At 43.7% G+C, this 14794-nt stretch overlaps 3 protein-coding genes and 1 pseudogene across 3 annotated transcripts; 1 reads left to right on the top strand and 3 right to left on the bottom strand.

Annotated features, from left to right (window-relative positions):
* Positions 1-6061: 6061 nt before the first annotated feature.
* LOC106419738 lies at positions 6062-6982 on the bottom strand (annotated as a pseudogene).
* A 230-nt stretch (positions 6983-7212) lies between these two features.
* LOC106419736 (trihelix transcription factor GTL1-like) lies at positions 7213-9358 on the bottom strand. Its single transcript, XM_013860558.3, has 2 exons — positions 8801-9358; positions 7213-8096 (listed from the first exon to the last, which is right to left on the bottom strand). Exons 1-2 carry the CDS (start codon positions 9232-9234, stop codon positions 7355-7357), a joined length of 1176 nt encoding a protein of 391 aa, XP_013716012.2. The 5' UTR covers positions 9235-9358; the 3' UTR covers positions 7213-7354.
* A 566-nt stretch (positions 9359-9924) lies between these two features.
* On the top strand, positions 9925-11827 carry LOC106419737 (nudix hydrolase 2). Its single transcript, XM_013860559.3, is given in 9 exon segments — positions 9925-9987; positions 9989-10270; positions 10447-10512; positions 10607-10744; positions 10833-10910; positions 10983-11033; positions 11118-11152; positions 11229-11337; positions 11435-11827. Coding segments are annotated over 9 exon segments (987 nt in total). The 5' UTR covers positions 9925-9939; the 3' UTR covers positions 11615-11827.
* On the bottom strand, positions 11730-12698 carry LOC106419739 (nuclear transcription factor Y subunit B-2-like). The gene has a single exon (XM_013860563.3). It carries the CDS (start codon positions 12505-12507, stop codon positions 11950-11952), a length of 558 nt encoding a protein of 185 aa, XP_013716017.2. The 5' UTR covers positions 12508-12698; the 3' UTR covers positions 11730-11949.
* Between the last annotated feature and the right edge of the window lie 2096 nt (positions 12699-14794).

Here is a 14794-nt window from a genome sequence, read left to right as displayed (position 1 = left end):
CAAAAATGCCTTATGAGGAGGGTTCCGGACCCATGGAAGAGGCATCTCCCTCCACAGAAAATACCGTGGCTGTTGTCACCCCCTCCGAGCCTACTGAAGAGCCAACCCCTTCAGATTTCGAAGCTACTACCAGTATTGAAACTTCCCCAGTTGCTGACACTACAGTTGCCATAGATACTACGCTTGAAACAATTGCAGAAGCTACCATTCCTACCTTGTAGGCTGCCCTTGAAGATCAACAGACTTTTGAAAATTATCTTCGTGAAATTCTATTTCCTGACCACTCCATCATACCATAATCTACCACTAACTCAGATAATCAAACCTCGTTCACTGCAACCTCCACCCTTGTCTTTTCCTCGAAATCTGACCACGACTCTTCCCCATTCCTCCCTATCAGCCAATCCAAAAGACCCCCACCCATTAAACACAAATCGTCCCTCAAAAGACCTCCAAGTAACTCTCCCCCCTTCCATTATCCTTTTTAACCTATTTTCCCTGCTTGATACAACCCTAAATAAAGCCACAAAATACACCGAATCCTCTGACCCTTTCAACCACTCAAAATTCTTCTTCTCAGCCTTTTCGCCATCTCCTCCCAAGATCCCAGTATCTCTTCCCCCCCCCCCAGTTACACTTACTGCTGACGAGCCTCTTATTCCTCTTGAGGAGGCCTCTCTGCAGTCTCTATGAGTGCAAAAACATTTTTTGGAACATTTGTGGCCTAAATGACCCGGACAAACATCTACCTGTAAATAAATGGTTAGAACAACATCAAGTATTTTTTGGAGCTTTTTTGGAAACTCATATCAAGGAAATGCAACTGAACCATGTGATGACACAAGTATGCAAGGACTGGAGTTATACCTCAGATCATGCCTAAAACCCAGACGTCCGCATAGTGATCATCTGAAAAGCGCCAGCAAATGTAACTGTTCTTCACCAGTCTCGGCAATCACTAACATTCGAGATCAACATTGATGGTGCTTATAGATTCACCTACACCGCGATCTATGCTGCGAACTTGGATGCTGACAGAGCTGATCTTTGGGTTGATTTACTAAATGTCCAGCAACTCCAACAACTTGACACTGCCCCCTTGGGTTGTTGGAGGAGATTTCAACCAAATTCACCATCACTCTGAGCACTCAAGTCCCCTGGTGAACCACATCAACCTACCTATGACAGACTTCCGCAACACCCTCATCCAGCTGGGTCTCTTTGACCTTCGCTACACTGGTGCTTCACATGGAGCAATAAATGCCCAACCAACCCAATAACCAAAAAACTAGACCGTCTTCTTGTCAACCACCCATGGATAGCCACCTACCCCCATAGCCAAGCTAGCTTTCTCGCCCCCGAAATCTCTGACCACTGCTCAAACGTCCTTGACTTAGCTGTTGACCTCCCCCTAGCTGGAACCAAACCCTACAAATTCTATAACTATCTTACTAAGCACCCGGACTTCTGCCGGTTAGTAGGAACGGGTTGGAATCAATGCGGCGGGGCTGGAGTGGATCTATCTCATCTCTCCTGGAAACTGAAACAAATCAAAAGATTGTTAAAAAAATTAAATAGAGATAATTTTTCAAACATCCAAGAGAGAGTGAGAGAAACTAACAGCTTGCTTCAAATTGTGCAGGTTAGAGAACTTACCGATCCATCAACTGATAATTTTCAAGAGGAGCAAACGCTGACAGCAAAACTAAACTTTCTCCGCTCCATCGAAGAGAGTTACTTCAGACAACGATCGCGCATTAACTGGCTGAACGTAGGAGATAACAATACAACATTCTTCCACAGACTGACCCAAGTGAGGAATTTTTTCAACTCAATTCGTTCATTATGTCTAGCTAACGGAGATCAGATATCATACCCGATGGCAATGGGGCAAATCGCCATCTCTCACTTTCAAAACATCCTCGCTCCTCAACCACCAACCACCACATCATCCTCTGTCTACTGGTATCAAAGTCTCTCGGACTACAGATGCCCTTCTTAGCACTATGGACAGAAGATAATGCTACCATCGGAGGAAATCATCAGGAAAACTTTGTTCAAGCTTAATTCAAACAAATCGCCAGGTCCTGATGGCATAACGTCAGGGTTCTTCAATGAAGCTTGGACGGTTGTGGGAGTTGATGTACTTACTGGGATCAAGTCATTCTTTGCCTCAGGACTCCTGCCTCTAGCCACCAACTCAACGATCCTTTCACTTGTATCCAAACACTCTGGAGCTTCAGCAATTAGTGACTACCGCCCAATCTCCTTCTGTAACACTCTCTACAAGCTTATCTCAAAGATTCTAGTTCACAGGCTAAAGCCTCTGCTGCCAGACTGATCTTACCGAATCAAACAGCCTTTGTTCAGGGCCGGCTACTGGTGGAAAACACGATGCTTGCCTCAAAGATAGTCCATGGGTACCACAGGGATAAGGGACCAAGCAGAATCACCTTGAAAGTAGACATCGCAAAAGCATTTGACACCATGAACTGGAACTTCATCTCCAACTGTCTTCACGATATGTGCCTTCCACCGCAGTTCATCCAATGGGTACATTCATGCATCACCACGCCGAGCTTCATGATTGGATTCAACGGGGCGGTTCAGGGCTACTTCAGAAGTAACAGAGGTCTGCGCCAAGGCTACCCCCTCTATCCTTACCTCTTCGTCTTTGCGATGAACTGTCTATCTCTTCTCCTAGACAAGGCTGCAGAGGAAGGGAAATTTGATTATAACCATGCGTGTAAGGAAACAAAGCTCACTCATCTTTGCTTTGCGGATGACTTACTCATATTCTATGATGGCTCCTTAAGATTGGTAAAGAATGTCCTTGAGGTCCTTGAGAACTTCAAAGAGCTATTAGGACTCTCGGTGAGTATCTCCAAAACTTGCTTCTTCGCATGTGTAGTCCAACAGCCTGAGGTTGAGCAAATACTAGCGCAATGCGGTCTAACTCAGGGAACACTCCCAATCCGATACCTAGGAGTGCCTCTGTGTACAAAGAAGCTGACTAACTGCGAGCCCCTGATACAATAAGTGAAAGGCAAGATCAATAGCTGGACTGCAAAAAAGCTCTCATTTGCGGGAAGACTAGTGCTAATCAACACAGTCATAGCTGGCATTTCAAATTTATGGTGCGCAACCTTTACTATCCCTAAAAAGTGTATAAAAATTATCCATTCTTTATTTGGTGCCTATCTATGGAAAGGAACAGTAGAAGGAAATCATTCGGCGAAAGTTTCATGGGAGGTTGTTACCTTAGCCAAAAGCGAAGGTGGACTGGGAATTAGGAACTTGGTGTATTGGAATAGAGCTTGCTCTATTAAACTGTTGTGGTTACTCTTCTTCAAGTCAGGCTCCATTTGGGTTGCGTGGTTCATAAAGAACATCCTCTCTGGTCGGGTGAGCAATCTATGGACCATCAAGGAGAAACAAACTCATTCATCAGCAACTAAGAAGATCTTGCGAGTAAGGGATTACGCTTATCGATGGATCAAAATCTTACCGGGCAATGGAAGAGACACAAGATTCTGGTCTGACAATTGGAGCCCTTTTGGCAACCTGAGGCTATTCCTTGGCCTCCCGGTCTCCTCCAACATTGGGATCCAGCACTCAGCAACACTGCATGATGTCTACAGAAATGATCGCTGGCGCCTACCTCAACCTCGATCTGAAAGTCAACTATCTCTCCATGTCTATCTCTCCACAGTCACTTTAACTGAAGAAAGTGATGTCTACGAGTGGTCTCCGCAAGGATCGCCTCTGACTTCCTACTCCACGGGAATGGTTTATGATCTAATTAAGACCCACCAGCCTCAGGTACCTTGGTCTGCTGTCGTTTGGTATCCTCGAGGTATCCCACGCCATAACTTCCTCACGTGGTTCACTGTCCTCAATAGATGCCCAACAAAAGATCGAATGGTAGGATGGGGAATCCAAATTGACACGACCTGCATACTTTTCAATGCGCCGATGGAAACAAGGGACCACTTATACTATGAGTACCCCTACTCTTGGAGCCTGTGGACAGATCTATCTTCAAAGGCGCATTGGACACCATCTCGGATCTGGTCGACAGAATTAGGGTGCATGCAAGCAATCTCCTCTGCAAAACACGAAAGGTTACTAGTTCTCCTGGCGTGGCAAGCTTCAATCTACCTTCTATGGACTGAAAGAAACAATAGGATCCATCGACGGCACTATCGATCAGTCTCTTCCTTGGCAAACCAAGCAGATCATCTCATTAGGAACAAAATCTCAGGCATCAGGGAGACAAACCCCTCCCTCTCTTCAAAGATGCTTCAGCGATGATTTAGTAACTGAAGGCGTCGAGTCTCTCCCCGTGCCTCTTCATACTCCGTCTCACGAGTTCAATGTGTTTCCATTTTGGGGATAGCCCAACTCTTAATTTTTTCAAGGCTTGATGTAATGGGTAAAGCCCAAATATTGCATTTTGACCATTTAAGTTATATAGTAAAGCCTTTTTTCAAAAAAAAAGAAAAAAAAAAAACATGGTCTTTTTTTTTTTTGTCACAGAAATTTTCATTAAAATAGAAAGAGGAGAAGAAGCCTAAAACGGTGGCTTAACCCCAAAGAGTTCAGTACAAAGAAGAAAAGGCTGTAAAGCCTGCTTAGCTAAATTGTAGACAAACAAGTTTTCCGATCTAAAGAAGCGAGAAAACACGATTATTGCAAAACCAGAGGAGATCGAGCGGATGTCTGAGACGATTCCGATGATTTCTTTGGACTGGATGTTGCCGGAGATTGCTCTGATGAGCGTTGAATTGTCGGAGAAGACCTTGAGTGATGAAAACTCAAAAGACTTCGCCATGCAGAGTGCAGGGCACTCTGAACCACCAAAAAAGCTTCCCAACGAGACTATGTGAATCTCAAATGAGTTGGAAAGCAAGAAAGACCTGAGATGCCTAAATTTGGAAATAAAGATCCAGCATAACCTTTGGGTACCAAGATGCTTTGCAACGACCTGTATGTGCTCGAAGGAAGTTGAAAAGAAAGCGATGGTTGAATTCAGGAAGAGACTTCGGGATCCAATATTACCGTATTGAAACCTTAGAAGTTTGACGGAAATCACCCAAGACTGCTCTTCATAAGATTCTGTCAGGCTTGACATGAACGTACAGACCCCGTAAAATGTTTTGAACGGAGGTTTAGATAGTTTGAACAAACAGCAAACTGAGACTTTGTGACCAAAGGAGGTGACAGCGGAGGTGAAGGAGGCTGTGTCGGAACAGCTTGGACACACTGCGGAGATGGACAAGGCTGAGGCGTAGCAGAACGTATTCTCAGCGTAGATGAGATGATCTGAGGCTGCGTGGAGTGGTGTAGGCGCTTCATAGATGCAGAACCGAACAGATCTGGCGAGCCAAAGCTCGGCTGAGTAGATCTGGTGGTTTCGGTTGTACAGAGAAGAGCGGCGCCGAGTAGCAGAGTAAGGTGGACGACGGCGGCGAGGGAAGAAGGAGACACGACGGAGGAGAGGACCATCTGGAGAACGAGGAGGAGGGGACCGTCTGGGGGATCCGGTGGTTCTGGAGGGATGACGGGCCAAAGAGCTTTAAGCGGAGCGTACATACAAGTCGACGGCGGTGGATCTGGAGGGGGCCGGAGACACGCCGGAGTAGTCGCCATCATGACAGGTCTTTGGGAAGAACGGAGAGAATGAAAAATCATGGCGGTCAGGAGTGGGACGAGGCGGAGGGGGAGCACCGGAGGCAGAGGCTCATGTTGAATGCTTCGTAAGTCGTGCCTGAGAGCGTTAACTATGGCTTAAAGGATATCTACTTAAATTAAAAAAAAAAAAAAAAAAAAAAAAAAAAAAAAACATGGTCTAGTGTTGAGAAAAAAGGTATGCGTTGAAGTTCCTGTGGGAAGTGGTAGCTAGATGATATGCAAATGAGATATGTTGCTATTTCCGTTGAACACTAGTTTATGGAGCTGACTGAGAATATGAAATTGGAATATTATATGTTGAGTGAAGACGCACTGCATATACTAACTACATGTATCAGTTCCAATACTGAAGATCACACGCATGCTGTTTGGAAACCTAATGCTTTATTGACACAGTTTATCACAAGAAATATCAAATGAAAACATTCAAGGAGAAGATACTCAGAGACAAAGCATCATTGTTTTTGCGCCTACTAACAGTTATGACTCTCCATCTGTCAGCTGTCAACGTTATTAGCCATTGTTCTCAGTACTTATGTTGCTGAGTCGGATATACTTCAACACTGGCCCCACTTGATGAACCACCCATTTTAGAATTAGGTTCATTAGCACTGAAAACAAACCCGTTCTGATGATGATAATGGTATGGCGCCATGTGAATTCCTGCCACAGCTCCATACTCGGCCATGGTACCATTAGGCCTCTTCACCACCAAGCCGTTGGTCATACTAACGGATCCAGCACCGTAGCTAACCCCTCTGTCACCCTCCAACTCTCTGTAGCGGTGGAGGTACAATGTAATCATCAAAACCGATCTTGCTCATTGCCCACAACACATCCTCCGCAGTGTACGGTCTTGCGCTGCTCCCGCTGGCAACGCTCATTGGCCTCCCTTGTTACGAAGCTGATGTACTAAGAGACACACTCTTGGATCGTCTCCTTGGAGTCGTCTGAGGACTGAGATCTTGGCGTGAACGGGTAAGATACTCCGCATGATCCTTATCACGTTGGCGATAGGCATGAACCTGTCTTGCTCTCTCACCGTGCACTCCTCTTCGCCACCATTAGCGGTTTTGTTAGGCTTGTTGAATACTGATAGCTGCATGCTGCCCGCTGCCATCAAAAACTTGGCTGGTAAACCCAAAAACAAACAAGAAGTTTACAAAACATGACGATGCAAAAAGAAGCAGAGAACAACATCAGAGAATGTTCTGGCACTACCTGGTTCAGAAGGATTGGTGTTGTTGAGGGAGAACTTGCCGTAGCCATGGAAGCCTCCACGTTCCATATCCTTCTTCAAAGTCACGAGTTTAGGTTTGTGGATGTATAAAAAGATGTAAATGCTTGAAATTTAGATGCATTTGAAGAAAACGAGAGAGACAAAAGAGTAATTGGAATAATACTAAAACTTGGCCAAGTGTTGGCATTTGTAATTACCCCACAGCCTCCACAACGTGTTCAGCCACAGTCGATGTAACCGAGGATTCTTTCTCGTCTCCCATAGCCGTTACAAAATCCTAATCACCAACGTTTTTGTCTTTATTTCGAACCTTCTAAACTCAACACCTTACAAAACACAAAGTCGTAGAAAGAACTACACCAAAATTTTAAAAGCAATCATCTACAAGCTTCCGTGACAAAAAAAACTAATCTTAAACCCTCACTGTTCCTTCTCTCCGGAGTGTTCTGCAGTCACTGAGTTGGTCTTGTAAAAGCTCTCTAGTAACTCAAAGTAAGAGCGAGTCTTGGTGTGCTCAGGCTGTTTCTTGCTACTTTCCATCACCCTCTTGTAGTACTTGTTCATGTTCTCCCACTTCTCCTTGCACTTCTTAGCAGATCGTTCGTACCCTCTTCCCTTCATTCTTGCTGATATCTCATCCCATATCGCTCCCTTGTGAACCACTCCTGTCTTCTCTTCCACTTCGCTTCTGCTAGCTATCAACGCCCGCACTTCCTCCTGCGGCCACCTTCTTCCACCTGGAAACACAAACTTTACGTCTCCTTGTGTCTGATCCCATTCACATTGTCTGGGAATAGTCTGGAGTGGTTGAGCGTGAACAAAAGCATTAGGGATCTTGATCTCTTCACCAATTACACTTTTGATGAAAGAGATGAGAGTTGAGCTGCGTGACATCTCTTCCCTCCGCGCCTCTTCGTTCTGTTTCATCCTCTCCATTTCCTGTTGCCTCCAAGCTTCCTCGCTTCTTACTCTCTCCCACTCCATCTTCTCCATCACGTTGATCAGTTGGTTATGCAACTTCTCTTGCCGCATCATCATTTTCCCCACCAGCTTCTCCATAAAATGCTCCAGCTTTTCCCTACTTTGCCGCTTTCTTTTACCCGTGACGGCCTTGCCAACGCCCTGGGAAGAGTCTCCCTCGCTGTCACTATCAAAAGATGGACTGCAAAACCAAGAACATGTTAATCAACTGTCAGTACTATAGACCAACACAACTTCAATATCTAGACCAGATAAAACCCCTTCCAAGTTCAGCATCTAACAAATATTTGCAGCACATTTGAACATACAGTCCCCAAAATTCAAAAACTTAAGACTCACTGCTTACAGGTATACACAACACTCAAAAGTCAAAAACAAATAACATCACCGTAAAAGGTTGAAATGACAATCTGTTAGCTTATCTGCGAAAGTTGAATGCTTTTGCCTCAAATGTTCAACCAATCTAAACTCAAAATGATAAGGCAAGCCTAAGTGAATGGACCAACATCAAGAGAGATACTGCACATTTGAACATAATGACCAGATAAAACCTCTTCCAAGCTCAGAATCTAACAAATCTTTGCTGCACATTTGAACACTGTCCTCAAAATCCAATAACTGCTTAGAGGTATAAACAACACTCAAACCAAATAAAACCATCACTGTAAAAGGTTGTAATGACAGCCACATCAATCTGTTAGCTTATCTGCCAAAGTTTAACGCTTTTACCTCAAATAATAAACCAATCTATAAGTAAATAGAGCAACATAGAATTAAAGTGTCTAATTCTACCAAATAAACGTGAAAAGTAATTACTTTTTCACAGTAACAGATCCAAAAACTGAAGTGTGACCAAACGAACATGCACAAAAAGTTCTTTATCACCTCAGAGACACACCATCACAAGATGTGCGATGTATGGAGACTGGACCTTGAACCTCCGTTTCAAACCCTAAACCCTTCCCAACCCCACGCGTCGACTGACCACTTTCCTCCACGTCAGCAATCTTCGACCCCAAAGGAGCATCGAAGCAGCCGTCTTCAAGAAACCCCATCTCCGGAAGCCTGTCTAGACTCCCAGCGAGAATATCAAGCGGATGCCGATCCTCCAGCGAAGCCTTATTAACAACACACCTGATGGGTTTCAGTTTCTGCGGAGGCGGCGCCAAGTCCGCGAGCGTAGCCAAAGCGTCGTCGTTTTCTTGACTTCTCAGCGAACGTCCGCCGTACATCCAGTCTGAACCACCGAAGGGGTCAACATCCTCGGCAAAGTCGTCATCGGCGAGTCGTTTCCGACAGTTGCCGGCGAGAAGCTCCATGAGCAAACGTAAAAATGATAAACGGGCGGCGGCAGATACGGCCCAGGTAAAAGCCAGGCTCGTTCAAAAGGGTAAAAACAAAAAACAAAACAAAAAACAAAACTTTGGTGCGACTCTGTGACTGTGTAATTGACATTTATACCCTCAAAGGAGCAAGGTAACCACCGTTTTATCCCTACTTCAGTCGTTTTCCGTACCCGGACCCGGCCCCAGACGAATATATGAGTTTCGTGTAAAAGCGAAATACTCTGGGGTCTGTGGCTCAGCCTAGCCTAGCCATACCGACACTATTTTCTACGGTTTTAAATCATATCACGTCACATACACTTTGCGTGAACATCAAAGAGACGTTAGATTATATATCATATACTAAAAGATTGAGAAGATTATTGTGTCATTGTTCCGAGGAGAAACTCGTGTGTACAATCTTTTGACATTTATCTTAATCTTTTTGATGTTGGCAGATAGTATAAAAATATACTCGAGGCAGAACGTTCGTTCCTTTTGATTGGTTTCAGACGTTGGGGAAAAGAGGAGAACGTGCATTAGTGCCAATCAGGTTGGCAATCCTATTGATCCATTTTAGCAGATTAGTTTCGATCTTTCTGTAACATTGTTAATAATATTATTGTGATTGAGAGAATTGAGAAAATAAAAAGGCAATTCCTTCTGAGTTTAAAGTTGCGTTCGGTTGAGTAGCGAACTATGAGTTGCCGTTTGGCGAAAAGCTATGGCTTTATCAGATTGTTGATGAATCCGCCGGCTCGCTAATGGGCGTCTGCGTTTTCCCCATTTCCCGGCTGATGGGTTCTCTGCTTTTCGCAGTTGCTCCACGGCGACGAGGAACATATCCATGTCCGCTTCTTCTTCCTCCTGCACGAACCCGACGGCCGGCGAGGAGGCAAAGGGCGGCGTTACAGTGCTTCCGGTGGTTGAAGACAAATACGGCGGCGTGATGACGGAGATTAGTCATCCCATGGATCCTTCTGCCTTCTCTGCACTTATCCAGTCATCTCTCTCTTCCTGGACTCTCCAGGTGCTCTCTCTCTCTTCTTTCTTCTCCTCTGTCCCTCCTGTTAGATTGATCTAATAGATAGGATAGGATGATCATGAGAAAGTGTATTCCCTTTTCCGTAAAGAGAGTGGAGAAAGTGAATAACTGAAGTGATGTGTATGATAGCTTCAAACGTTTTTTTTTTTTTGTATACGCAGGGAAAGAAGGGAGTGTGGATCAAATTGCCTAGACAGCTTATCGATCTTGCCGAAGCTGCTGTTAAGGTGTTGTTTACCTGATGCTTACTACACTGCAATCAGATTTCTGTAAACCGCTTTTATAGGTTATAACAAAAACTGCTTGTGTTTTTGTGAGTAGGAGGGATTCTGGTTTCATCACGCGGAGAAAGACTACTTGATGCTTGTGTATTGGATTCCCATAGAAGGCGATACAATTCCTTCCAATGCCTCTCACCGTGTTGGCATTGGTGCCTTTGTCATTAACCACAATAAAGAGGTGTGGTGACATGAGATTCTTCTGTTTGTCTATTAGGAACAGTTTCAAGACTGATTCACATCTCTGTTTTTGTGTTTGAATCCAAAAGGTGCTGGTGGTTCAAGAGAAGACAGGAAGATTTCAAGGCCAAGGTATCTGGAAGTTCCCCACCGGAGTAGTCAATGAGGTTCTGCTTCTTATCAAATCCCATTACATGTTTGGGTTCCAAATCTCTGATGTGTTTTTGTGGTTGACTCAGGGTGAATACATCCATGATGGCTCGGTCGGAGAGGTGAAAGAAGAGACAGGAGTAAGCCTTTCTTCTTGCATCACCTTTACATGTTACATCAGACTGAAAGCTAATCCCATTCTTCTCTGGATCATATGTTTTTAGGTGGATACAGAATTTGTCCAAGTATTGGCTTTCAGGTTCCTACTCCTACCAAATCATCTGCTGCTTATGTTGCAACATAACTGACTCTTGTCTTGTTTTAAATCCTGGCAGACAGACCCACAAAGCTTTCTTTGGAAAGTCAGATTTGTTCTTCGTGTGCATGTTAAAGCCCCTTTCTTTGGAGATCAATGCACAGGAGACAGAGATAGAGGCAGCTCAGGTATCGTTTTCACCCCTTTCAATCACCCCCCAATCTCTACCACCAAAACACTCACAAACCTCGTCTCTTTTATAAAAACAAAAAAAAAATGCTCTAGTGGATGCCATGGGATGAATACACAAAGCAACCATTCGTACAGAATCATGAGCTACTAAGATATATGACAGCCATCTGCTCTGCTAAAGCCAACGGAGACTACGAAGGCTTCACTCCTCTCCGTGTCTCTGCACCTGATCAACAAGGCAACTTGTACTTCAACACCCGCGACCTCCGTTAACCTTCTTTCTGACAACGAGCAAAGCAAGTCTCTACAGTTTTCATCAAAGCTGGTTCCTTTGTAAGCATATTGATACTTGAATCTTCTCAACTCTCTCACCCAAAATACCAAACCATCCCAAATGAGACTATTTTCATTCAAATCCAATAGTTTAAATACAAGACTAAACGGAGCAGATCCGTTAGCTAATCAATAATCATATTGTTTCAAATACACACTTGCTCTCTCTTTACATAGCCTCAAAGTTTAGTTTTACATAACCAAGATGATACTTAAATAGTTTTACATGTTTATAAATGTATCTATATACAGAGCTCCTCTTTCACCAATCTCTTTTAAGTTCTAGTCCTGCCGGAGCCAGCTCCTCGTCCACCGTCACCCCCACCACCGCCTGTGGAACCATACATATGGTTCTGTTGGTGAAGAAACTGATGATGCTGGTGATACTGCATCCCACCACCGTAGAATCCACCGCCATCGCCCACACCTGCATCTCTCTGATGCTCTCCACCTTCACCACCTGTCTGTGGCCTCCCCACTCCAGCCCTCTCCCCTTCGATCTCCCTAAACCTCTGCAAGTAAACCTTCAGCGGCTCAACGTAATCCTCGAACCCTAGAGTGGTCATAGCCCAGAGCAAATCGTCGCCGTTGATCGTCTTCCTCTTCTCCTTCTGGCACTTATCCGACGCCTCTCCCGTGACGAAGCTTATAAACTCAGAGACGCACTCCTGCATCGTCTCTTTAGCATCTTTGGATATCTTGGCGTTCGCTGGCAAGACCTTCTTCATGATCCTGCTCACGTTAGCGATCGGTAGGAACCTGTCTTGCTCTCTGGGAGACAACGGAGACTGTCCGTTTTGCCCTCCACCGGAGTCCTTGTCGGAATCCCCCATTTATGAAAACTACTACGAAATTATAGAAAAAAATAAACAGAAACTTCACTCTTTTTCAAATCATCATGGCTTCACCATTGATGATGGTTGACTGAAGCGAGAAAATTAGAGTTTTTGGAAAGCGAATTCAAAGTGTCGGCTGAGATTGTATGACTCGCCGGCGATTTTATAAAGCGACGATGCACGACTTCTGTTCGCTTGACACGTGTGTTTTACATTAATGGTCCATTCACTGATAAGGTTCTGACAACTGGGTACGTGCTCAACCGTCAGATTTTAATGAGGATTAACAGCCCTTTAAGGCTATGCCACGTGTGTGGGCCGTTAGTGGACCCAGCCCACCTTTTGTCTGTTAATTTTAAGACGCACGCGCTGAAGGGGAGAGTGGTTGACACAGAGAACGGGATGAGCCGGAGCGTGAAGGAGACGGAGCGGAAGAGGAAGGCGTTGGAGATAGAGGGTAACTGCCACTCAACGACCTATCGGTCAATTTTACCTTTCTTGTTTTAATGTGTAAATTTTTTTTAATGAAATGGGATTGGATGTGGTTGTTGTGGAGTTCATTGCCATCAAGCTGGATCGACCAATCAGATCAGACAGCTGTTGAGGAAAGGATCCAGTTTCCCACATTCGACGGTCTCGATCTTTTCCGGTGGACCCGACCACAGTTTGCTTTTCTAAGCGCGTGATTAATTAACTATAATGACATACTTAGTGATAGAGTTACAGAACCGAACCGACACGTCTCAAACCAAACCAAGTTTCCAAACCGAAATACACTACGTAATTGATTACGTAGAATCTTAATTGTTTCTTTTCTGCATTTTGTTTTAGTTGATAATAAGGAGGAGAGAATAGGTCTTCCTTGTATATAGGAAACCCATCTCCTCCACTTTCCCTTAATTCCCATGTTGAAAGGAGTTTACGACTCCGCTTTGTTTCTGTATCTTCTCTATTTAAATGAATGAAAAAGCCAATCTTAATTGCCCAAAGTAAAGTTTTATTGTTCTTAGTTTGTTCTAAAGCTTTGAAGAAGTTCATAGCTATCACTTTAGTTAGTCTCCTAATGACATAAATAACTAATGGTTGCCTACCTGAAACCTAATTGTCCAAGTTGCCATATATAGATCTGTTAGTAACTAAAACTTTTCTGGCCCATACTCTTTTTCCTCTTTGGTAAAATTTTGATAAATTGTTGTTTCGTCAACTACACCTTTTAACTTAGGGTATTGCATAAGCAGCTTGCGTGTTCGGATAGTTCGGGGTCGTGTAGTTCAAAATTTGGGTAGGTCGGTTCGACAAAAAAATCTCGCCGAATTGAACTGAAAGTTCGGTTTTAATTTCTTTACTAAAACTAACCCAAGTTTTTGATTTGATTATATTTCATTTAAAAATTCGATTAGAATCGTGTAATTTTGGTTAGTTAGCTTTTACCAAAAAAAATCGGTTAGTTCGACAGAAAATTTTGGTTAATTCGGTTCAAAATTAGGTTAACAAAAAAAAAATCTTTTTTCTCTTGAAAAACCAAACTAACCGATTACAAAACCGAACCGAAAACCAAAATTTTGTTTTAAACCTGTCAAATCCAACCGAACTAATCAAACTAACCAAATTTCAATTCAGTTCGGTTTAAAATCTCAGTCCTAGTATTGCTAGTGCTGACTCCGTTAACATGGCGAGGACCAAACCCACAAAAGTGAAATCTCTAGACTCGGGTGTTAAAAAACTGAAATGTGGGTGTGACTCGAGAGAGTACAGTTGCCTACGGTGAATAAAAACTATCATCTGTGACACTTCACGTGCTCGCCTTAACTTTTTAGTTATTCCAGGTATTTTCTCTACCTATTCACTCGTCCCTTTGCTTTTTGTCTTCCATATGAATACTAACATTATCCTCACAGGTGCTACTGTTGTCATCAAGTTTCACACTGGATACAAAAGTAGATCCAAATGGCTCAAAACTGTTACTCATGATTTAGGTGAGTTTGAATCCATCTTCCTTCCCAGATCCACGCAGTTTCCAGACTTGGAAAAGACATTTGACGTCAAGCTAGTACATGTGCCTGACCTCTACAGATGCTATCACAATTAGACCAATATAGGCAAACGTATCAAACTTGTTTCCTCTACCAACGGCTTCCTCTACACATCAGGGAAGATCAGGTGACAGGGTCACAGTTCAAGAACATAGCAAGCAGCGTGGTGTCAACATTTCAACCAAAAAAAATTTAAACAGAAATAGTAAATTTCTTGAAAAAAACTTTTGTTTTTTCATGGTCGTCGTTTG

The sequence above is a fragment of the Brassica napus genome, chromosome C2 (assembly GCF_020379485.1).
Source record: "Brassica napus cultivar Da-Ae chromosome C2, Da-Ae, whole genome shotgun sequence".
Lineage (NCBI taxonomy): Eukaryota > Viridiplantae > Streptophyta > Magnoliopsida > Brassicales > Brassicaceae > Brassica > Brassica napus.
This window is presented reverse-complemented; position numbering and strand designations above follow the sequence as displayed.